Below are 23,176 nucleotides of genomic sequence, written 5' to 3'. Positions count from 1 at the left end.
AAAGCCCTTTCAAAATAAAAGCGTTGACAATATTACAAATGTATAACTCTGATAAAGCAATAGAGCAATATCTTTGAGGTAATTTACAAGTACTATTTGGTACAAAACCTTGGTCATAAGCCAACCGGTTTAAAATTTTAGTGGCCTCCAGCCTCCAAGGCTATTTTGCGTTTATCGGTATAGATTCACCAGCACACATGAAGCTTAGAATCATCCATCCATCTTCTTAAATTTATCCAGGGCTGGGTCGCAGGGGCAGCAGTCTAAGCAGGGACTCCCAGACTTTCCTCTCCCCAGAAACTTCCTCCAACTCCTCCGGGGGGATCCCGAGGCGTTCCCAGGCCAGCCAAGAGACATAGTCCCTCCAGCGTGTCCTTGGTCTTCCCCGGGGCCTTTTCCTGGTGGGACATGAGGCGCTAAGGAGGCATCCGGAACAGAGTCACCTCAGCTGGCTCCTCTCGACGTGAAGGAGCAGCGGCTCTACTCCAGGCTCCTCCTCCTCCATCTCTAGGGTGCAACCACCCTGCAGAGGAAACTAATTTTGACCGCTTGTATCCACGATATTGTCCCTTCGGTCATTACCCAAAGCTCATAACCATAGGTGAGGGTAGGAACCAAGATCGAAAGCTTTGCCTTTCGGCTCCTTCTTCACCACAACAGTCCGATACAGTGAGCAAATAATTTCCGCCGCTACACCAATCTGCCTGTCACTCTCATGTTCCATTCTTCCCACACTCGTGAACAAGACCCCGAGATACTTAAACTCATCCACTTGGGGCAAGGACTCCCCACCCACCTGGAGAGGGCAAGCCACCTTTTCCGTTGAGAAAAGCTGCTTCAGCTGCTTCACACTCAGCTGCAAACCGTCCCAGTGCATGTTGCAGGCCCGGGTTTGATGGAGTCACAATAGTGTCACAAATATGATCACTTTTTCATCTATTTGCTTACAAAGTTTGACATGAAATGTCTAATTGGATAATTTACAGTATTAAATTAGATAATCTATAATGTCTCTAGGCAAAAAGATCGGAATACTATGTTTTCTCATGAACGTGCATGTCTTAAATTGAGTTGGTGGACTCGGCTCCTGTTTAAAAGATGTGTATCTGCTGATTAAGCTGTGGGTCTCCTCTGTGATAGCAGGCTGGCCCAGAGAGACGGTCATTAAGAGTCAGAGCGGCAAAGCGGGGCGGATTTGGCGGACTGAAGGCAGATCCGCCCGGGAGCCCGGTGTTAGAATGGCAGTTAGAAAGATGTCTTCTAGTAGACAATTTTATCCTATTGGCTATGGCATAGGTGTATTATCATGTCTATGTGAGTTGGTGAGCCGTGGTCTATGGAGGATGTAATATACTAAATTAAATAAATACATACACAACTTACTGTGTCATAAATAATGTGGTGATTGGGAATATATTGCGTTAAACACACGTAGCCTATGATAATAAACAACCCTACACAACTACTTAGTGTGCAAAATCTAAAAACAAAACAATGGAAGGATGGTGGAGGCAATATTTGAAGTTCTCTACTTCTTCTCTGGATGGACGGATAGTTTTTATGTATTTATTTATTTATATTTACAGATTTTATTGTTTATTTTCTTACAGGTTAGATCCGTGTTAAAGGTGGGGTTTGTAGTCGCGTTCGGAGATTACGAAGTGTCCTTGAACGTAGCACGAGGGAGGAGTTTGAGAGCGCTGAAGTTTAGCTTAGCAGCAGGAAACAGTGCGGCTATTTCCACTACCGCACGAAAAAAAAAGGAAGTCGCGCACGATATACGTGAATTATAATCGTCTCTCTAATCTTCTCTTCGCGCAACAAGCTTCTCTTGTCTTCGGGTTTCCGGGATTTCCTATGAGAGCAAAATACTTTGGCTTGAAGTGCGCGGACGGCTCTCTAGGACTGTTGGAGAAACCTGTTCAGCTGTGCACGGCGGCGGAGACACGGCTGCTCTGAATCAGGTGGGTACGAGCCAGACGAGGCCCCAAACTGTTGATCGCGGTCTTCTGGCGGTGCGCAGGTGGTGAGAAGTTGATCCACCTGCTTTATACACTCGGAGAAGACGCCGTGAGCTACTTTTCTGTGGCTCTGGTTTTCTCGCTTCACCATTATGTCATTGTGCATCATCCTGGTCACACACCTCATTGTAGTGAAATGGCCATAGAGTTTACTTTCTTGCTCTGACAGGAGGTACAACTTTGGCATTTTCACTTTAAAAGGAGTAGAGGGCACTACAGTACACTTGTCATGACATTGGAGGGTTATTTGCTTTTGGGGAAGTTTCCATTGTGCTCTAAATTGAATTGAACACGAGCAATACATTGTTTTTTTTAGATGCTTGTTGGCTACTACGAAACTGAAACTGGGGTTCTGGTGTTGGGACTCGATTTGCACATGAAGCTGTATCAGTGGAGCAGCAGATTCAGTGCATTGTTGTGTAATGACGGAAGCGTAACCACAGAAAGGTGTGTCCTCCTGGCAGGCAGGTATGATAAGGCCTTTGAGTCATGTCTTTGTTGAGAGGGGAGTATTGTTTACATCCGAGAAAACGGAGAAACTGTGAAACGCAAGAGAGGGCCCCTTTAAATCCATTTGTGTACCAACAAAGTTTTATGATACAACTGGCCTTTATATTAATGGTGCATTCGCACGTCCTGGTTTGGTCCAATTTAGTCCTGGTATAGACTTTGTCCTTGTCTATTGGCTTGGTTTCAAGTTTAGTCCCAGTTCTGATGTTCTCCCTAAAACGTACAGTACTTGTTTTAATTGCTGATGGAATGTGTCTTGTATCTTATCTCCTTGACCACAACTTGCAAAGTCAGACAGTGGTGTTGTTAATTTCATGCTGGTGGTTGGAGAAGTCACCCCCACCCACCCACTCTCACTCCGGCCAGGACCAAACAAACAGGCTTTGTTCTCTTGACTTGTTCTGTTGCACCTGCCACCACCTGAAATCGAGGCAAAACAGTTCACCCTTCCTGTGGGACATCTGCAGGTAGGGAGGCTGTTCCCATAATCCAACATGGTGAAATGTGTAACCAAGTGTGGATTGAAGGGTGCGACTGCTCATTGAATGGGTGTGAACTGCTCATGTGTGTTTACAGCGAATTATTAGGCCGCAACAGTTTATTTGGTTCGGCATTTGACCCATCCTTTCAGTCGCTGGGACATTCCGCGCTCGCACAGCGCTCAAGGACCCATCTCCAGATCTTGAGCTTGGCTTGGTCAGGACCACTGAGCTGGAGGATTTTCCCTATTGAAAAAAGCAAAGGTTTGATTTCAAGTGATTGGGGTCACCCAGTACTTTTATATGTAGGTGTAAAGTAGGGACAGCATTAAGTGTTGTCCAGGCCTGCACTAATAATGAAGATGATTGATAGATTATTTCCAAAGTGTGTAGCTCAGTGGTAGGGATGTCACGATATAAAATGTTAGTGTTACGATTATTGTGAGAAAAAACATATGCATTTAACGATTATTGTGACAAAACAACAGTGAGATCTTTTATTTACTTTCATTCTCGTGGTCTAACATGTCACTGTTCCTCAAGTTTGTGACCGGCTTTACGCAATTGAACTTTTTGAAAGACAAAATAAAGCTGAATTTGACAAAAGCAGACAGATAAAAAAAAAAGTTATTTACATTTAGGGCTATCTTTTGGACAATAGATTGAACTGAAAATACTTAATTTGCTTCTAAAATATGCACATGACATGAGATGCTCTGTGTAGGTGTCACGATGGCTGACACTCACTTCAGCTGTCGGGGAGCTCTTCTCCCCGAGTCTGGCAGGTTCCGCCATCGACGTACGTCTCTAGGTACTCTCATTACCCACATAAACTCAAAACATGCACAATAACCTGATCCTACATAAATGTGTCCTGGTATCAACAATTTGCTGTTTGAAGCATGTTTCAAATGCTGAGGAGTCATTTCCCTGTGCACTTAACAAATTACATATTAAAACCTTTGTAGCAAACATACTTTACAGCATTTCACTAAACGACAAAATATTGCTTTATAATTGTTTTTGCATTAGAATCACTGACTAGTCTCAATAGTAGATTAGTTCCCTGGACATTAAGATGTGATTACCTAGTTACTAAATTAATCAAACATTGATCAGGTGAACTGCAGTTTTACATTACTTTTTGTTCAGACTAGGGATGTCAAGATTATTTGGTTATCAATAATTGTGATTATTCAGATCACACTATAAAAATGTAAGATTAGAGCAAAACGTATAATCATGACTGTTTTAGATGCAAAATTATGTAATTTAAAGTGAATCTGTTCCCTAAAAATGTAAACCTAAATATAAAGTAATTTTGGATCCGGCTGTTTATGTCAGATTAACTTTACTTTATCATTCATAATGTTTGATTTTATAAAGCTGGTCTCATACAAGACATGGTGATCTGTGACAGTTTGACAGAAAGAAAGAAATTTGGCCATGATGTCAATAATTGTGAACAATTGTAAAATGTTTCTACAATTTATTGATCTTTTTTTTAACCAGAATAGTCCTACTGCTATCTGGAATCTCTTTCATTGTTTATGTTTTTTGTACAGTAATTGTAACAAAAAAATGTATATTGTGTTTTTCCTGAAACTACGTAAATTCATACATTGTCTCATATCAGGTAGCATTGAAACATTTTTCTTTTTGAGAAAGCGGATCTTTTCTACTATAGCTCTAGAGCTGGGTTTCGATTCAAATTTCAAGAATCGATTCGATTCCGATTTTTACGTTTCAAAATAGATTTTTTTCTGATTTCTCAGATCCATCCGATTCGCTCCGATTTCGATCTGATTTCCGATTCGATCCGATTTCGATTCAATCCGGGGGTTAATGTTATTAAAAATGAAATGTATTTGAACTGTTTCCTTCACTTCATGACTGTGTAGAGAAGCAACATATTAAAACTAGTATTATATCAATATTAAACAGCAAATCTTACAAGTATTGGTAGTTACTGATGGCTGGAAGACTGATGAAAAGGTTAAGGGTCAATCTACCTTCAAGAAAGATAATCCAGGAGTCCTGAATTATCTTTCTTGAAGGTAGATTGAAGTTCACTGAGGGAAATGTAGAAAATAATTTTTAATAAAAAAAAATAAAAAAAAATCGATCTTTGGACGTACGAATCGATAATCGGTCATTAATATGCAAATCGATTTAAAAATCGGAAAATCGATTATTTCAAACCAGCTCTATAATAGCTCCCACATGGAAACATCTGGGAATATCAGAGCAGAGGTGAAAAGACCTTTTACTGCGCTTGTGAGGCTGTAATACTTGATAATGATTAAAATATAATTGACGCAAAGCATCCGAGACCTTATATCCACCATTTATACTGATATGATTCTGCGTTAATGTGTGAATCGTGTTCTTTAGTTTGTTTTAGATACCTGCTGCATGCTGTATTTTCAATGTAAACTGACACTGTCCCCATATAATCTGTGAAAACACAGGTATTTTGAACTAGGAATGGAAAAAATCTCTCAATCGCAGAAAACTGTAATTTCTGCTTTTTGATGCAGTACTAATACTTAAAGGCGGTATGGACGATTTTTCGGCGATTTGCGAACGCAGGCGGAAGTGCGCATGCGCACTCCCCCGTGCGGACTGATACAACACACACGTGCGTTTGTTTATTAGCACAACGTAGCGCATCGCTCGTCTCCCGTAGATTTCTGTCCACTTCTGCGTCAGCTCGAACTGTCTTTCTCCGTCTTCATTTTGCCCCGTACACTAAGGGAACTATATTATGATAGATCCATGCGCTTAGGCACGCGGAAACGTGGGGACGAGCCTGACGCGGCTGCAGGTGAGCGGTAGGTGCGTTTTATGATTGATACGTGGCAGGACAAATGATTTATCCACGCCACGAGGAAATATGATAAAAAATTTGCTGAAAAAAATCGTCCATACCACCTTTTAAAAAATAAAATGCAAAGCACTTCTAATATTAGAATAATTCCAAGTAAAGTCACATTTCTCCCGTAAATGTCTGACATTCAAACTGGGCACAGTTCTAAGAACATACGTACTGAGGCTTGCGTATTCGTACCCCTGGAACTTTTTTGTCACATCAGTCGTCACAACCACAAACTTATATAAATTGTATTGGCATTCTTTGTGAAAGAGCAACACAAATGAAGTCCAGTGACCATGCCAGACAAGTCCCCCAAACAAGGGTTACAGTTGTGGAGAAGTTTAAAGCAGGGTTTAGGTTATAAAAAGATTTCCAAAGCTTTGAACATCTCACAGAGCACCATTCAATCCATCATCCGGAAATGGAAGGAGCATGGCACAACTTCAAACCTACCAAGACATGGCTGCCAACCGTTCAACTTGCAGCAGGACAACCCTAAACACCAGAGCTACAATGGAATGGTTTGAAACAAAACATATTAATGTGATAGAATGGCCCAATCAAAGTCCAGACCTAAATCCAATCAAGAAACTGTGGCAAGATCTGAAAACTGCTTCTCCATCCAATCTGACTGTGAGCTATTTTGCAAAAAATAATGGGAAAAAGGTTTAGTCTGTAGGTGTGCAAAGTTGGTAGCAACACACCCCAAAATACTTGCAGCTGTAATTGTAGCAAAAGGAGGTTCCACAAAGTATTGACTCACTTTTACACGCTGCTCTTCAAATGGAAATTATTTATAATTTTCCTTCCACTTCACAAATGTGTGTCGTTTTGTGTTGTTCTCTCACATATAATGTCGGTGTAATCCCTCATTCGTCCAGGCGTGTTCCATAGTAGAAAAAGCTTCAGTTGTAGTCATCTGGACTCAGTTTGAAAAAGTAATGCCAATACAATTTATTTAACTTTGTGGCGGTGACCTGACACAATGTGGAAAAGTTCCATGGGTACGAATACTTTTGCAAGCCACTGACACTGCGGCTGGTCTCATATCTACTGTGCAATATCTGACTTTGTTAGGCTGGAGGTTTACTGCTGTCTGGTATCAGTCTGAGTGCTTTGAATCAGAAGATAAATCATCATGAAGAAGTCTCTTTTTCCTGCTCTCGTGCTACAGTTTAAACACTGATTTCATAAGCCCATATGTAGAATGCTTTGGATGCCAGGCATTTCCTGGCCACTTGTTCAGACCCAGTTGTATGTACTAAGTAGCTGAGAGACCTCTGTAATGTAGTGCTGCCTGTTGAACAACCTTCTGTCGCTGTTAAGGCCAAGTCTGGACACGTTTATTCACTTTTTCCTTCTTCAACTCCTTAAACGTTTGGATATGCTGGGAATTAGATGACCTCACTGAAAAGTGCCAACGTGCTTTGTTGAATTTGGATAGAAAGGACATTGACCTGGTAGTGCTTAGCCTCTGTCAGATAAGGCCTAAGTGACTAAGAGCCACTGTACACAGACCAGGAACTGCTATATGACACACAGTTTCTCATTAACCTGAGGCCTCCAGGTGCTTCCCTGGAAGTGTTGTGAATTACACAAGTTCCCACAGAAATTAAGGGAAGAAATGAGGCTGATTCTTAACAGGAGTGACTGTCCTTAACAGGTACTGGGACTTCCATTGTTGCACAACAATTTAATGCAAATTCTATTCTATACTATTCCTTTTAACAGTCATTATGAAGTCATTTGGCTTGAGATGTAAGAAATGCTGATGAAAGATGATTAAACCCAATGATTAGACGTGATCAAAAACAACTGTCTGCTAAACAAAAGTCTTCTAAAATATAATTTTTTCAATTTTTTGTATCCTAATCCTACCTAATTGTTTATCAACTCTCCCTGTTGCTTTTTTATTAAACAAAATAAGCTTTGACTGTCCATCTTTCTTTATTGAAAGATGTTTCTATGTTTTTTTGTCTAACTAGGGAGTTATTATAGGGCTTTCGATTTCAGTATAATGTGACTCAAGTGCTGATCCGTTTCCATTTTAAACATGAATCATTTACACAGGTTTTGCTCTTCTCATTGATTCTTGAACTTGACTGATGCATTTCTTAATGTATTTTGCTGTGCTGTGGCAGGTGGGCAGCAGGCCTGCAGTGGCCTAGAGTCTCCACACTGAGAGCATGAAGAGGTTCAGACGGCACGGCCATGAATCCCAACGAGATCGGCTAAAACAGGAACTTTTTCAGTTCAACAAGGCAAGTTCTCTTCCTAAATAAGTTCTGACTTTATAAAGACTTTATAAAGTATTACCTGCAATGAATCTATTGTGATTTTTTAATAAAGCTGCTCTTTCTTTGTACAGACTGTGGAGCATGGGTTTCCTCACCAGCCCAGTGCTTTGGGTTACAGCTCGTCCCTCCAGCTCCTGGCCATTGGCACCCGGTCTGGAGCCATCAAACTGTATCCTCCATTGATGATAATTTAAATATTTTGTTTAATATTCAAACAGGAGAGTCATATATAGCTATTAAGTAATATAGCCATGTTGTTAAGTCCTTATACAGTGTTTAGGTTTGGGGCGCCTGGCGTGGAGTTTATGGGTTTACACGATGAGAGTGCTGCAGTGACTCAAGTACACTTTCTCCCACATCAGGTCAGGACTTCCACCACAAACTTCTCTCTTTTGTGTGACCAAAGTTTGATTTAAAACAATGGTTTGTGTTCAGGTTGAGCTGGTCACACTGCTGGATGATAACAGTTTGCACATGTGGACTTTACAAGCGCATAAAGGTCTTTCAGAACTTCTAGAGATTGGACGCTTCACACTTACTGGACCCCCTGGGTAAAACTGAATATTGTTCACACTGATTTAAATGTCATTTTTAATGATGATAATGATGATATTATGAGAAAGATAAAACAAATTCATAAGAAACAACATTTAAGTTTGAACATTTTAATGTTTTAACATTTAAGTTTGATGAGGATTGCAGGAGTTGAAGATTTTGATCAAAAAAGGATTTACTCTTTTTCACAGCCTCTTTCACCATGAAAGAGGATGTGAACCGAAAACCTTCGGTTGTCACACTAAGGGCCGTATTTCCCCCCCCGGGCTCAGCATTAACTTGGGTGTTTCAGATCTCATTTAGTTACATATTGCGCAGGTTGTGGAATTCTAAACAAGAGTTGTGATCATGCCAAAATATGAGGTGGAGTAAAGCAACTTGAGGGTGTGGTGTGGTGCATTCTGGGAATGGCCGGAATCGTTAATAATAATATATTTATAAACTTCAAAATGCTGCGCTGCATGCAATTCATGCAATCCCTGTCCTGGACCGGGTCTTGGTTTAGTCCAGTTAAATTGTTTCAAGCCCATCTCAAGGACATAAGATCCAATCATGGGGGAAACTGGGACTTAGCTTGCATCAGGGCAAGTGCCATGCGGTTACGTACCATAAGTCCACGCACACATCTCTGCCTGTAAAATCCCCATGCTGGATGACTACCTTTTCCGAGGGCTCAGAGGACTGGCACCGGGACTAATGCGGGTCATTGCAGCAGTCTGAGGATATGCGCTTCTGGATCATCCGCTCCCGTGGCTCTGTTTATGGATCACAAGTCGAGTTTATAAGCAGAGTGTAATAAGCATGTGTGCGCGGACTGCGCCGTATTCTGTGCGCAGAATCTTCGTGTTTTGAACTTGGTTTAGTCTGGGTTTAGTCCGAAGGCGAGCTCTCCGCATTGCGTAAAAACAAATAATGGTATTTTTTATTTTTTATTTATTTACTTTTTAATTTTGGAAACAAATTGAATAATGCAAAATCAAACAATGTTATTGCTCACTTATTTCATTGCCTGTATATGAGGCATGACTGCAAACATCATGCAGACGGGCTAATGCTACAATTATTGGTCATTGGCTCAAACGCTATCACCATGTACTGTATGACACCATCCCACTCCAACTTCCAGTGGCCAGTGCTAAGGTCAGGAGGTAGCAAAGTAGCGCCCTGGAAAAGACTCCAGTTAATGCTAAGTCTCGGGGGAAAATATGGCCTTAATTTTTTCAATTTAAGTAGAAATGCAAAACATTAGGAAAATCATGATATTCCTTATTAATAGTGCATTACTTGTGTTGTCGTCAGGGCTCTTCCACATGTCACCAGAGTGACAGCTGTCCTGCCCCACTCGTCCGGTGAGCTGCTGCTGTTGGGGACAGAAGGGGGGCATGTATTTATTGTGGAGGTTCCTGGATTCAGAGAGCTGGAGGAGCGAAACATCAGCCTGGATCAGGTGCAGAGCAGGTGGGTCATCAGATTTTTTAAATTAAAACCTATCCAGCAACTTCCGGTTATGAAGTCGGAGTAGACACACACTAGATCTGCTGCTGCAGAAATTTGTCACTAAAAATCACTGTTTAACCCACAACATCCCAAGAAACAAGGAGCGAAATATGAGCAAACACAGATAAAACACAAGACTGGTAAAGCTACTAACTAAGCTACTATTACTGCTACTAACAAACTAGATAAACAAAGCTGACTGGCTGGCTTTGATGGAAAACAGACCGCCTCACAAGCTAACAAGGCTGACATGGCTAACTGGTCTGACCCGGTCGACAGCCCGCTCTCCGCCGGTAAACAAAGCTCTTTCCCCAATGTAGGGTCAATTTAGGGTCTCCAAGCTCGCCCTGGGAGATAACTTTATAGCAGTTGGCCCTTTATGATGCGTGAAATAAGAGCTTAAATGAGAGTAGGGCATGGCGCAGCCCGATTTGACCAAATCATATACGTCATAAAGGAGCTAAAAGCAGGAGGCGCGGACGGAGCATGCATCTCTGAGGCTGAACAAAATATTTCAAATGATATGGATGAGTTACTGGAACTGCGAGCCAAGGTAGTGGCGCTGCAGAAGGAGGTCAAGAATATGAAAAGTAAGATCCTGGATTTGGAGTCCAAATTCCATGAGAACAATATCAGACTTGTGGGGCTACCAGAGGGAGACGGGGACAACACAAAAACATTCCTTCAAAAGAAGAATTCGTTAAAATAGAAAAGTTGCTGATAAACTATGAGGCTTGATAATGAGGTTTCTTAACCACCATGTAAAGGAACACATCATGAAGGCTGCAAAAGTTAAAGGAGACCTCCAGCACAAAGTCAAACAAGTGTTTTTTTATCTCGGATATTCTATACAAGATTCGTCAACATCTGTGACTTCTGGTGACCTTTTTGAAGGAAAAAAACACCAGGAGAACTGAACAGTGATGTATAAAGCCACCAGCTATGTGAGTTCAGGCTATGGTCACTCGCTAATTCTGTTGATTTGAAGAGCATTATGATAGTGACGTGATTTATTTGTTTTTGACATCAGACTTTATGCTCCATGGTTCGTAATTAATGAATTAGTACTATTTGTACTCATTTAATAGGGAAACGTTTAACTTGACATTCTGAAAAAACTGCAAAACACCAAAAAAACCTCCAAAATGTAATACTACCATGGTCATTGAATGACACAAACACTGCATACTACTTGAACTTGGACAGTTGCCATGATCATTGCATGATGAAAACACTACAAGAACTAGAAGTTCTAGAAGTACAAAGTAGTTCTAGAGCAAACCACAAGTACTAGTCCCCACTCTAAAAGATAGGAAAAATTGCAACGTTGATGAGCAATCCTGAAGAAAATACAAGACTAAGTAATACCAAAAGTAATAGCAGGAATTACGTAGTCACTCAATAAAGTATAACATGTGTGGCATATCATAATTTTTAATATATTTTCATAACTAGGCCTATTTTACATTAAACATGAATACATTAGTTGTGATATTTTCTCTATCCAAAGCTATGCTTTTTCCCTACTGTTTTGTTTTTCCTGTGATTTAAAGCGTCCCAGAGGACTACATTGGCCGCAGAAATTTGGAGCACGTAGAGGCTCTGCAGGAGAACCTGGTCGACTCAAACCAGGTGGTGATCGGATACGGGCGTGGCCTGATGGTGGTGTGGGACCTGGAAAAGCACTGCGCTCTTCAGCATATCCCAGCCACACAGGTGAGCTCTGCTTCACCTTGCTATCATGTCTGAATTTTTATCTGCTTCTCCTAAATGCTAAAATTTGTGTAGTTAAACATTAGGTTACAGTGATAGTAGTATATTTGGTCTCAACAGCAACTAGAAAGTGTGTGGTGGACGGAAGATGGGAGCTACATCCTGAGCTCTCACAGTGATGGAAGCTACTGTCGATGGATGGTGGGGAACAATGACCCAAACGCTGAAGACGAGGAGAAGTCTGACATTCCCTATGGTCAGCACAAACTCTTGATAATTTTCTCAATAACTAGTCTTTCTCCTTCTCATGATGATATTTGTTACAGGACACTTTCCCTGCAAGGCGATAACAAAAATTATGCAGCTGCCCACTGAAGAAGGGTATGAGTATTTTTGTATTTCTCTCCAACCCAGTGAAATTTGAGTTGTTTTGACCGGTTTCTATTTTTTTTTTTTATTATTATTTTTTTTTTTTAGGCCCCCTTTTCTGCTGTTCAGTGGAGGAATGCCCAGGGCCAGTTATGGAGACAGACATTGCATCACAGTAATTCATAGTAAAACACATGTGGCATTGGACTTCACATCAAGGATTATAGACTTCTTTGTGATCACAGAAGGACCTCAAAACACAGGTAAGGAGAAAATGCTGCTGGCATACATACAGGCCACACTATTTTGCCTTTTATCTTTCTAAAATGTATCCTGATTAAACTTAAATGAACAAAAACAGTTGTCCAATCAGTGCCAAACATTAAAGATCTGAGGAAGTACCTTATTTTTGGGCTATACAGCGCTCCTAAATAAAAGCAGTGCAAATTTGCAAAATAAATTGTACATATACCGCACCTGTCATTAAGCCGCAGGTGCCCATGTTCAAACATGAGATATTTATATGTAAATAAGCGCAGTAATGATGCGCCTGTTGTCGTGTGGCACACCCGCGGTCTGCTGCACAGTGGACCTAATTCGACTAATTTCTCAGTGAATATGAGTTGGATTGCAATAAAACACACAGCATTTTGAAGCTTAACAAACACAGACACCACATCACAGTTGTCCCTACTGTCCCCTCTGTCCTTGATTATTCTGTGTGAGCTGATTTACCTTTGTCTGTGTCACATCTGGTTCAATCTGCTCCTGTGCTTGTGCTTTGCGAGATATTTACACAGAAAGATTGTTCCACGGTAGGGATCCACAGGTTTTCTGTGAGTTAGGTCGGGCCAAGAAAGTCTCTTTTCAATGCGGCAGTTCTAAACTGCAGACCGCTGTATATCGCATGTCCTTGCTCCATTTGCTCCATGTGTGTCTTTGTGTACAGCCACATCTAGATTCCACAAATATGAGTCTGATTGTAATTAAACACACGTGTCCCCTGGACAGTGACCAGTGTCCACTGACGTAGTCTTCCACAGTGTGTTAAACGCTTGCGCTTCCTGCTTGATTGCCTCCGGTGGCCATTAGCCAGTAAAAATCTATAAATCAAATGCTCTATTGTATCACTGCAGGGTTCAAAGCGTAGGAAAAAAATAGCAGCTTAAAGTTCTAAAAGTTTTTATTTTTTGATATAAGATAAGGGATCTTCTCAAAATGGGTTGAAGCCGAAAATATGTAATTTTTTTCGTCTCTCTCTGCACCCCCTCCCCCCCTCAAAAGACGAAAGACTGGCTTCACATAAAATGTTAACCCGTTGATAAAACGATAGTAGCTTGATAGACCCTGCTCTCCTTTAGTCCCTGAACATCCTTTGGTATGTTTATCAGTAGAAGTTATGAATTCTCCAAATAATGTCACCTGTTGCGCATGTTTGTTTACTCAATCCACATGGTCCACGGCGCGCCGTGGCCAGCGCGGGGAGCGGGGCGGGTGCTCCCTCGCATGGGCCACTGCGCGCCGTGATCACAACACACCGTGCGCATGGGCCGCGGTGCGGAAAAGTTGTGGTTTTAATAGCATTTCAGAAGGGACAAGCCGCAAATAGTGTCAAAAGGTTTTGCTTCAATTTACTGAAATATTACTATTGACTGCGCTTCATACTAATAAAAAAGACGATCCTGGGTTCATGCTACTCTGCAGACAAGAAAACAACATGGTTAATATCATCATTTGAAGAAGGACGTCAAGGTAGATCCAGACAAATTCGGGGCATATTTTCGGCTCAGCCCAGAACTATTATCCCAACTTCTCAATAAGGTAACCCCAAAGATAGATATGAGTCACACAAACATAGTCTTTAACTGAAATATAATAAAGGATAGGAAAATTGGACACATCAAGTATTTTCTCTTCCATGATGAACAGGACGATGCAGCATTCCATCAGTTAATTGGTCCCTCTATCAAACCATCCCTGATTGGCTGTAGAGTCAGGCGACAGACAAAAGTAGAAAATGTTTCTAATTCATCTTCTATTTATATACAGAAGTCATATAGTCAACACATTAATAGATTAATATATTGCATATTGTTTCCCTTCAAATCAATAATATGAGTAAATGTCTTTGTTGTGTGCACATGGACAGGAAACCCCAGTGCTGTGGTGGTCCTGGTGGAGGAGGAGCTGGTGGTGATCGACCTGCAGACAGAAGGTTGGCCTGTCATACAGACCCCATACCTGGTCCCCCTGCACAGCTCTGCCATCACCTGCTCGCACCACGTCTCCTCCATCCCATTCAAGCTGTGGGAGCGGATCAATGCGGCGGGGGATCTGCAGCACACGCACTACTCCAAAATGGTGAGAAATAGAATGAGAGAATGGTGCTCAAAGCCCAGAAACAGAGCTGTGTTTTTGTGTAAAGTTGAAAGCCCTATCATGCATGTACTTGAATGTATCACTGCCATTAATGAATATTGGTGTAGTGTAAGACAAGCATACACTTTACAACATTAGGTATGTATACAAGTACTGGACCTCCTTACTGGTGTCAAAAATGTCATACTAGATACTAAAAAAAACTTGAAAGGAACAAATTACAGCATATTTTTTAGAATGATCTGTTGTTAATAATAATGTTGTTCATAAAATTTGGAAATATTGTTCAAAGTGTTTCCAGCACATTTAACAAACAGCACAATTAACAAAGCAAATAATTTTCTCGCAACAGCATTAAAAAGGAGAAACACTATTCAATCACACAGCTTCCACTGTTGTCAGCAGTGACAATAATATTCGTATATACGTTGTGACTTTTATCCCCAACAAATGAAGGTCCATTTTCAGTTTGGATTTTTTTTACTCGCCCATAGAGTAATATTAGACCATGCCTTCAATCTGGGATTTTGACTTAATCAAATTCTTGAATGTGAACCAAACCTATTGAATTAAATTTGTAATCCTTGCCTGATAATTACAAAAGTAACCCACACTGTGCCCTACTTGAATGAAAACTGTCTTGCTTACGTTCAGTGTTGGCTAGCGTTACTTTTAAAAGCAACTTGTTACCATACCTCGTTACTGCCCTGGAAAACAAACGCGTTACGTTACTGCGCTACTGTGTTATAAAAGTAATGCGTTAGAATACTCTCGTGTTAATAAACATTATTGCATATCTTTTCCCTTTGCGTTGTTCATTTACGCACAGCAAAACAGGTAAAACCGGATGCAAGTCCTAAGACGCGAGCCTAAAACTTTGGCTGTCCTACAAACACATTAACATAATACCGTAATTAAAATATTAAATAAACAAGCAAAGTAAATGTGTTAGACTGCGCTTTATTTATCTTTTATGTTAACAGGTTACCACAACCCAATGCCATACAATAAGCACATGTAGGCCTGTCCTCAAGCAATGAACAACAGAACACACTTGTGTTATGCCTGTAGTTTATTTAAATCAAACTTGCCCCATCTGTTCCCCTGCCGCTGTTATCCTACATTTACTTGCAACTACAAAATAGTGGTTATAACAAAGGAGAAGGAGTTTTTCAAAACGTGCATCTGAAAGTTTATTTCTCTTTGGCGTGAGGACAAGACTTGCAGTCACTATTTGTGCAGTGTGCATGCTCAGAACACGCCGAGCTCTGGGATTGCGGTGAGGAGAGATGTGACCAGCAAAACGCAGGACTGATTTGTGATTTTAAAAAGTACTAGATATTATGGGTGCACAAAACTCTTCGTTAGTCTAAAAAAGTAATTTGAGTACTCTTTATCAGCTAATGTGTTACCCCCCAGTTCTGCTTATGTTTAAAACCATACATAACTGTCATGAAAAGCTTTCAGATTGGTTAGTTAGCGTAGTTGGGATGCACTCACAATCTCTCAACCTGCTTTAAGATAGAGGTTTGTTGGTGTAATTTGACTTATTCACTTCTTCCAGCCTTGGCCCATAACAGGAGGTCAAAGCCAGGCCGCAGACCCACCTCAGAGAGACCTGCTCCTCACAGGGTCAGTACACAGCCCCCACCCACAGCACAATGCTCGCCTGCCTCTATTGTTACTTTATATGTTTGTGTGTAGGCACGAGGACGGGACAGTTCGTTTCTGGGACGCCTCGGGGGTCTGCCTCTATCCTCTGTATAAGCTGAGTACTGCCATAGTATTCGACACAGATACAGACCCCAATGACAACATGAACCAAAGCAGCGAAGGAGAGTGGCCACCTTTCAGAAAGGTACAATAATGTGTTAAATTTTAGTTAAAACATTTTAATGGGCCAATGGTGTTGGTCTTACTAGGGATGTCAAGATTATTAGGTTACCATACTTTTCGGACTTTAAGCCGCTCCTTTTTCCCACGCTTTCTGGCTAACGGCCACCAGAGGAACTCCAGCACGAAACGCAAGCGTTTGACACATTGTAGAAGAAGATGTATGTTGTGTTTTCTATATTTTAAGCTTCAAAACGCAGTGTGTTTTTTTTACAATCAGACTCGTATTCACAGTAAAATGAGTCTAATGAGGAAGTGAATCTAGACACTGCAAAACACAAAGACACAAGCGGAGCCAGGACATGCGATACACGGCGGTCTGCAGTTTAGAACCTACCGCATTGAAATGAGACTTTCTTGGCCAGATTTAACCCTTGCATCACTACCATGGAGTATATTTATGTGTAAATATCTCATGTTACAACATTACACTATATTGTTGCAACATCGCGTGGCGGTCGGGGACCGTGCCTCTGGACTGGCAAACCGGGGTGGTGGTCCCTCTGTTCAAGAAGGAGGACCGGAGGGTGTGTTCCAACTATAGAGGGATCACACTCCTCAGCCTCCCCAGTGAGGTCTGTTCCAGGGTACTGGAAAGGAGAATCTGACCGATAGTCGAACTTCGGATTCAGGAGGAGCAAAGTGGTTTTCGTCCCGGTCGTGGAACACTGAACCAGCTCTATACCCTCCATCGGGTACTCGAGGGTTCATGGGAGTTTGCCCAACCAGTCCACATGTGCTTTGTGGATCTGGAGAAGGCTTTCGACTGTGTCCCTCGAGGTGTCCTTTGGGGGGTCTCCGGGAGTACGGGGTCCGGGGCCCTTTGCTCAGGGCTGTCCGGTCCCTGTATGACCGGAGCAGGAGCTGTGTTCGCATTGCCGGCAGTAAGTCAGACCTGTTCCCAGTGCATGTTGGACTCCGCCAGGGCTGCCCTTTGTCACCGGTTCTGTTCATAGTTTTTAAGGACAGAATTTCTAGGCGCAGTCAGGGGTCGGAGGGTGTCCGGTTTGGGGACCACAGGATCTCATCTCTGCTGTTTGCAGACGGATGGATGGAACAACATTACACTCCCTCAATAAGTACAAGCTCAGGAGCAGATGAACCAGACGTGACGACACAGACCCCGATAAATTGGCTCACACAGAGTAATCAAGGACAGAGGGGACAGTAGGGACAGATGTGACGTTTTCCCAGTATGATAAACTTAAAAATGCTGTATTTTTTTACAATCCAACTCCTATTCACTGAGTCTAATTAGACCCGCCCTGGGACCCAGGTTCAAAAGACAACCGGCGCATATCACTACCGTGTACTATGTGTAAATATCTCAAGTTATAACGTGGGCACTTGCGGCTTATTGATGGGTGCGGCCTGTATATGTACAATTTCTTGTTCCTTTGTAAATTTTGTTGGAGCGGCTTTTATTCAGGAGCGCTGTATAGCCCGAAAAGTACGGCAATTCTTAATTGTGATTATTCAGGTCACAATATAATTGTAAAAACTAAAAAACAATAATTGTGACCATTTTAGAAGCAAAATTAAATCTATATTTTTTTTTCCTTGGCTTTTTTTGTCACATTTACTTTTGCTATCTTTGGGTCTGGATGACTCACAGGCATGAGTCATCCAATAAGCCCCCCCCCCCCCCCCTCCAGGACATGAAAAGTGGTTGTTGTTTTTGTTTTGTGGTTTTGTATTTAAAAAATAAAAGGTGTTTTGAACCTGAATGTTTTTTTGTAGAGCACTTTTCATGCTCAAAGACAACTCAAAGTGCTTTACATAGAATTAAAAAATGTTTCATTCAGAAAGTTTGATTTTATAAAGCAAATTACAAACTTGAAGAATAGTAACATGTTAGACAATGGGAATGAAATAAAATGAAAGATTTTACTGTTATTTGGTCATGATCTCAGTAATTATGATTTGTGACATCCCTAGTGTTGTATTTTCTGACTTAGGTGGGCTGCTTTGATCCGTACAGTGATGATCCACGGCTGGGTATCCAAAGGATACATTTGTGTAAATACAGCGGCTATCTAATTGTGGCTGGCACAGCTGGACAGGTGACAAACTTACTATACAATAGTGCAAAATCGTATCAAACTAAATAATGTGACGTTAAAAAGAGGACCTGTTTGTTGACGAGTGCTCTGTAACTCAGATCCTTGTAATGGAGCTGAATGATGAAGCTGCAGAGCAGAGCGTTGAGGCCAAAGTCGTGGACTTACTTCAAGGCCAAGAGGGATTCCGCTGGAAGGTACTGAGCCCGTTTGAGCTTTTCCAAAGAAATAATGGAAGCACAGTATCTAGTCTTATTGGCCTGTAGGCCGAACAAAGAACTGGACCATCTCAAAATCCAGGGCATATTCATATTCTGTGTTGTAGACACAGGTCTACACTGAATATTGTCAATATAATCAAAGCTCCATATTGACCATATTGATTATGGTTGACTTGTTTCTTCTGCGTTTTCCCTCAGGGCCACACTCGCCTGGATGTGCGTGAGGAGCCTGTGTTGTTCCCTCCAGGTTTTCAGCCGTTTGCTCTGGTCCAGTGTCAGCCTCCCGCGGTGGTCACTGCCCTCAACCTTCACTCGGAATGGAAACTCATTGCTTTTGGCACCAGCCATGGATTTGGATTGTTTGATTATCAACAAAAGAATAATGTTTTTGTCAAGTAAGCGCATCCATCCATTTTTAAAGATTTTTAAAATTAATATCTAATAGCATTCTGGTCACTTAAGATTAATTATAAACCATTAAAGGTATCAATGTGCTAAAATAACTGCATATCCCTGTAGGTGCACCTTAAACCCCAGTGATCAGCTGGCCATGGAGGGGCCGTTATCCAGAGTGAAGAGTATCAAAAAGTCTCTTCGTCAGTCTTTTAGAAGAATTCGTCGCAGTCGAGTGTCTCTTCGCAAACATCATGTCCACAATGCCGCAAAGGTAACACTTTTGAAATTGTCACTATTTATATGCCCACTAAAAAAAAGTTTATTTCAAAACTTTTCATCAATTCAAGTCAATATTTTATCCATTATCTTTGTAAAGTATGATCATACTGGTGTAATCTATATATATATTGCGTACAATAAAACAGACTTGTATTGTTGTAGCTGCAGGAAGCCAATGCTCGTCTAGAGGCAGAGCTGGCAGAGATGGAGCTGGCCCCTGTTCAGAGAAAGATCGAGGCGCGCTCTTCAGACGACTCTTTCACAGGCCTGGTCAGAACCCTCTACTTTGGCGACACCTTTCTATCGGACAGTATGTGCTAAAAGGTTAAGTGCTAATATTCAAATTCTGTTTGTGCAGTGTTGAACTTATGTCATATCCTTCCCAGGTTCTCACCACACTCCCTCGTTGTGGGCAGGCACAAACGGAGGCTGTGTGTTTGCCTACATGCTGCGCATTCCTCCCGTGGAGCACCGCGCAGACGAGCCCGTCACAGCACAACCAGGTCAGAGGGTTTTTTGACTTATTTTTAAACTCCTCTTCAGGTTTCTGACCGTTTCTGTTTAATTCATTACAGCAAAGGAGATCCAGCTGATGCACCGGGCGCCTGTGGTTGGGATTGTGGTGTTGGACGGACATGGCGCCCCACTACCTGAGCCTCTTGAGGTGGCCCATGACCTCGCCCGCTCTCCAGACATGCACAGCTCACACCATGTACTGGTGGTTTCAGAAGAACAATTTAAGGTCAGGAGGGTTGTCAAGATGATTGTTTGGCAAATTGCATGAAATGCATTTAATAAACACCATAAATTGCATTAAAACATATAATGCAGCTTACCAGACTGAGCTATAGTTTGATCTGTGCTGTATTGTTTCAGATTTTTTCGTTGCCAAAAGTTAGTGCTAAGATGAAACTGAAGCTCACAGCAGTGGATGGGTCCAGAGTGCGAAAAGTTGGCGTGGCCTTGTTTGGCAGTAATCGAACAGAGGAATACAGCGAGAGCAACCTAATGTTCCTCACCAATCAGGGAGACGTGCACGTGGTCTCGCTGCCTTCACTAAAAATGCAGGTGCACTACCCCTGTGTCCGCAAAGAGGATGTGAGCGGTATTGCATCATGTGTCTTCACTAAGCACGGCCAGGGTAATATTTTCAGACTTGTAGATTTCTGTTCTTCAAATGTTTTGTTACTCTAAAAGTGTGTTATTGCAGGCTTCTATCTCATTTCTCCATCTGAGTTTGAACGCTTCTCTTTGTCCACTCGCTCTCTGGTGGAGATGCGCTGCCTGGTGGAAGCCCCTCTTCACCCGCGCACTCAGACTGACGCCGCTAATCCTGCTCACAGGTATGTACCCTGCAACACTTGCACTCACTTTTATATAAGATCCTCCTTTTAATATTTCTATCTTTGTTTATTGCAGGACCTCTGAGAAGGATAGTGATGATGCAGGTGAGTCTTAAGTATGTTCAGTAATCAATGCTCTCGTAAGACGAGCAATTTTTTAGGTATCCAATATAATGATGTAAAAGCAGTATTTAAAGTGACTTTGAATTTGTTTCCATTGATGACAGTAGAATATAAGATTCATTAATCTAGTATTGAAATTTTTGTGTTTTTAGAGAGTGCAGCGCGGCGTGTGATGGAGCATGCCCTGCTCAATGATGAGAGTGAGTACTGTTGAATGTTATTTATGTTATGTTATTTAAATTAACAGTGGATCTGTCATGTTTGTTGCAGAAGTACTACAAGAGATTCAAAAGTCACTGGAAGGGGGTTCTTTGTAAGTATTTCATGCTGAAGCAGAAACTGTGCTGAATTTTATTTAGAATAAAAAATACATTTTTCTTTTTCTTCATGACACAGGCTACTGGAGAATAATTTATAGTGTGCGTTGGCCAATTGGATGTATAAAAGAGGTACATTCACAAAAGATTTCTGATTGTTTTGTTTTTTTCCCCCATAAAGACACTTACTTTTTATTTAATCTTATTTTTGCAGTTTAACCTGTGAACAACCACTAATGACCTTGACCTCAGACTGAGGGCACACATTTCCCCCTGGTGGAGAGAAGTATATCACGCCTGCTTGAGGAGAGACTTGTGCCTAGAGACCAGCCACTACACAACTAACCAAAGCACACATGCACATCACGTGACCACAGCCATAGTGCTTTTAGACAGGACCTGGAAGGTAATGTAGAATATTCTATTAGAGGGTGCTTCTTCAAAATGTGCCTCTTTTTTAATCTCTTGAAGTAGACCTTTTTTAATTAATTATGAAGAATAAGAATGCCAACCAAAAATGACTTTGATTCTTGGATTTTATAAACAAAACTTGTAAAATATAGGACTTTTTTATTTCATAATTTAATTTTGTTTGGAGAATTTTGTCTATTGTGAAATCTTTTGTAAATTCAAATTCCTTTTTTTTAATTTACTGTTGATTTATTTTAGTTTTTATCTTTTAGCAATATTTTTTCATGACTTTATTTTCAACCCCACCCTCATACAGATTTATGCAATACCACACAAATGCAACTATTTATGCAATACTTATACATACGTATAAGGGGTAGGATTTCAGATTTACTTTCTTGCAACAATTTTCCAGAGCAGCCTGCCTCTTGAATCTATCTCTACAGTTTGAAGTACTGTACTAATTGTACTACTGCTGTCTTTCCGTCCTCTAAATCACAGCAATACAAAGGTACTGTTATTGCTTTAATAGGAATTGTCTGTAAACATTTGTAACATGAGCAAATCTTATGTCATTTAGATTGTACCTGTAAATGTAAGCTATTAGTCTAATCTTTTTAATGTATGAATGCACTACTGTTTGTTTGAGTGCTGTTTGATGGGGGTGGCTACTGCTACGGCACATTTGGTACTGTCTCAGAATGCTGGGTTTTAGTATCTGCTTTAGAATATATTTTTGTAGATTGTGAACTCTTAATTTTCTAATTTGTATTTTACACTACAATGTTTTGATCCTAATTATAACAAGTTTATCTGTAACTTGGTGTGTGTTTCATTTTTGTTAATGAGGGAATGCTGTTTCAACATCTCATGCAGTTTATCAGTTAATCAGTTAATTGTGACAGTCAACAGTGAGTACTATTATCTGACGATGTAAATACCCTTGTTTGACATTGGCCTTATTGATTGTCACGTTTCACAAAGAAAAATAGTTTCAGGTTCAATTAAAGTCAGGTAATGTGGGTCATTTCCAGTCAAGTGGATAAAGGAGGTATCTGTTATCACTTCCTCTGCCAATCATCTATTATGGAATGAAATGCTTTGTCTGCTAAAGGCCTGGAGCTGGGACTTGGCTGAAACCAGATCTCCTGAGTAAAGTAGAATCTTGGTCTTGGGGGGCCTATGGCTCTTTTGAAGTTCCTTTTGCCATGTGTTGAGTGAACTTCATTACAAGAGCTGCCTGAACTTTAAAAATCAACTCTCATGTCGTGGGGCTTTTGCTCATAAACCAGGGGGATAACGTAAATCTGACATGACCCTTGGATGCACAATGAGCAACACCAGTTGATTTCAAACTGAGGACATCTTCAGTTCCAGCATTTGCTTGATTTAGAGTCAAATCAAAATGTCATCTGATTTTTGGGGTTCATGGTTAGAA

The 23,176-nt window shown here is 41.1% G+C and overlaps 1 protein-coding gene across 1 annotated transcript; it reads left to right on the top strand.

The window, feature by feature from the left end:
* The first annotated feature begins 1,688 nt into the window (after positions 1–1,688).
* llgl2 (LLGL scribble cell polarity complex component 2) lies at positions 1,689–22,557 on the top strand. Its single transcript, XM_072456908.1, has 27 exons — positions 1,689–1,964; positions 8,027–8,146; positions 8,254–8,351; positions 8,463–8,544; positions 8,618–8,733; positions 10,037–10,195; positions 11,788–11,950; positions 12,068–12,203; positions 12,274–12,328; positions 12,425–12,579; positions 14,466–14,677; positions 16,260–16,327; positions 16,400–16,553; positions 18,547–18,651; positions 18,750–18,845; positions 19,068–19,264; positions 19,389–19,536; positions 19,707–19,854; positions 19,931–20,047; positions 20,120–20,286; positions 20,421–20,685; positions 20,755–20,887; positions 20,964–20,992; positions 21,163–21,210; positions 21,281–21,323; positions 21,407–21,459; positions 21,542–22,557. The coding sequence occupies exons 2-26, from the start codon at positions 8,072–8,074 to the stop codon at positions 21,426–21,428; spliced, it is 2,991 nt and encodes a 996-aa protein (XP_072313009.1). The 5' UTR covers positions 1,689–1,964; positions 8,027–8,071; the 3' UTR covers positions 21,429–21,459; positions 21,542–22,557.
* Positions 22,558–23,176: the final 619 nt, after the last annotated feature.

This window comes from Eucyclogobius newberryi, unplaced genomic scaffold, assembly GCF_026437365.1.
Source record: "Eucyclogobius newberryi isolate DKJ021-1_F unplaced genomic scaffold, fEucNew1.0.hap1 SCAF_20, whole genome shotgun sequence".
Classification (NCBI taxonomy): Eukaryota; Metazoa; Chordata; class Actinopteri; order Gobiiformes; family Gobiidae; genus Eucyclogobius; species Eucyclogobius newberryi.
The sequence above is the reverse complement of the archived record's forward strand: the minus strand, read 5'-3'. Positions and strand labels throughout refer to the sequence as shown.

What these genes read in the sequence shown, in the direction of transcription:
- llgl2 (XM_072456908.1), top strand. Translation starts at nt 8,072, where the DNA reads ATGAAGAGGTTCAGACGGCACGGCCATGAATCCCAACGAGATCGGCTA. An exon ending in CTGGATCAGGTGCAGAGCAG is followed by an intron (nt 10,196 to 11,787) that starts GTGGGTCATCAG and finishes TGTGATTTAAAG; the next exon opens with CGTCCCAGAGGACTACATTG. An exon ending in TTTCAGAAGAACAATTTAAG is followed by an intron (nt 20,287 to 20,420) that starts GTCAGGAGGGTT and finishes GTATTGTTTCAG; the next exon opens with ATTTTTTCGTTGCCAAAAGT.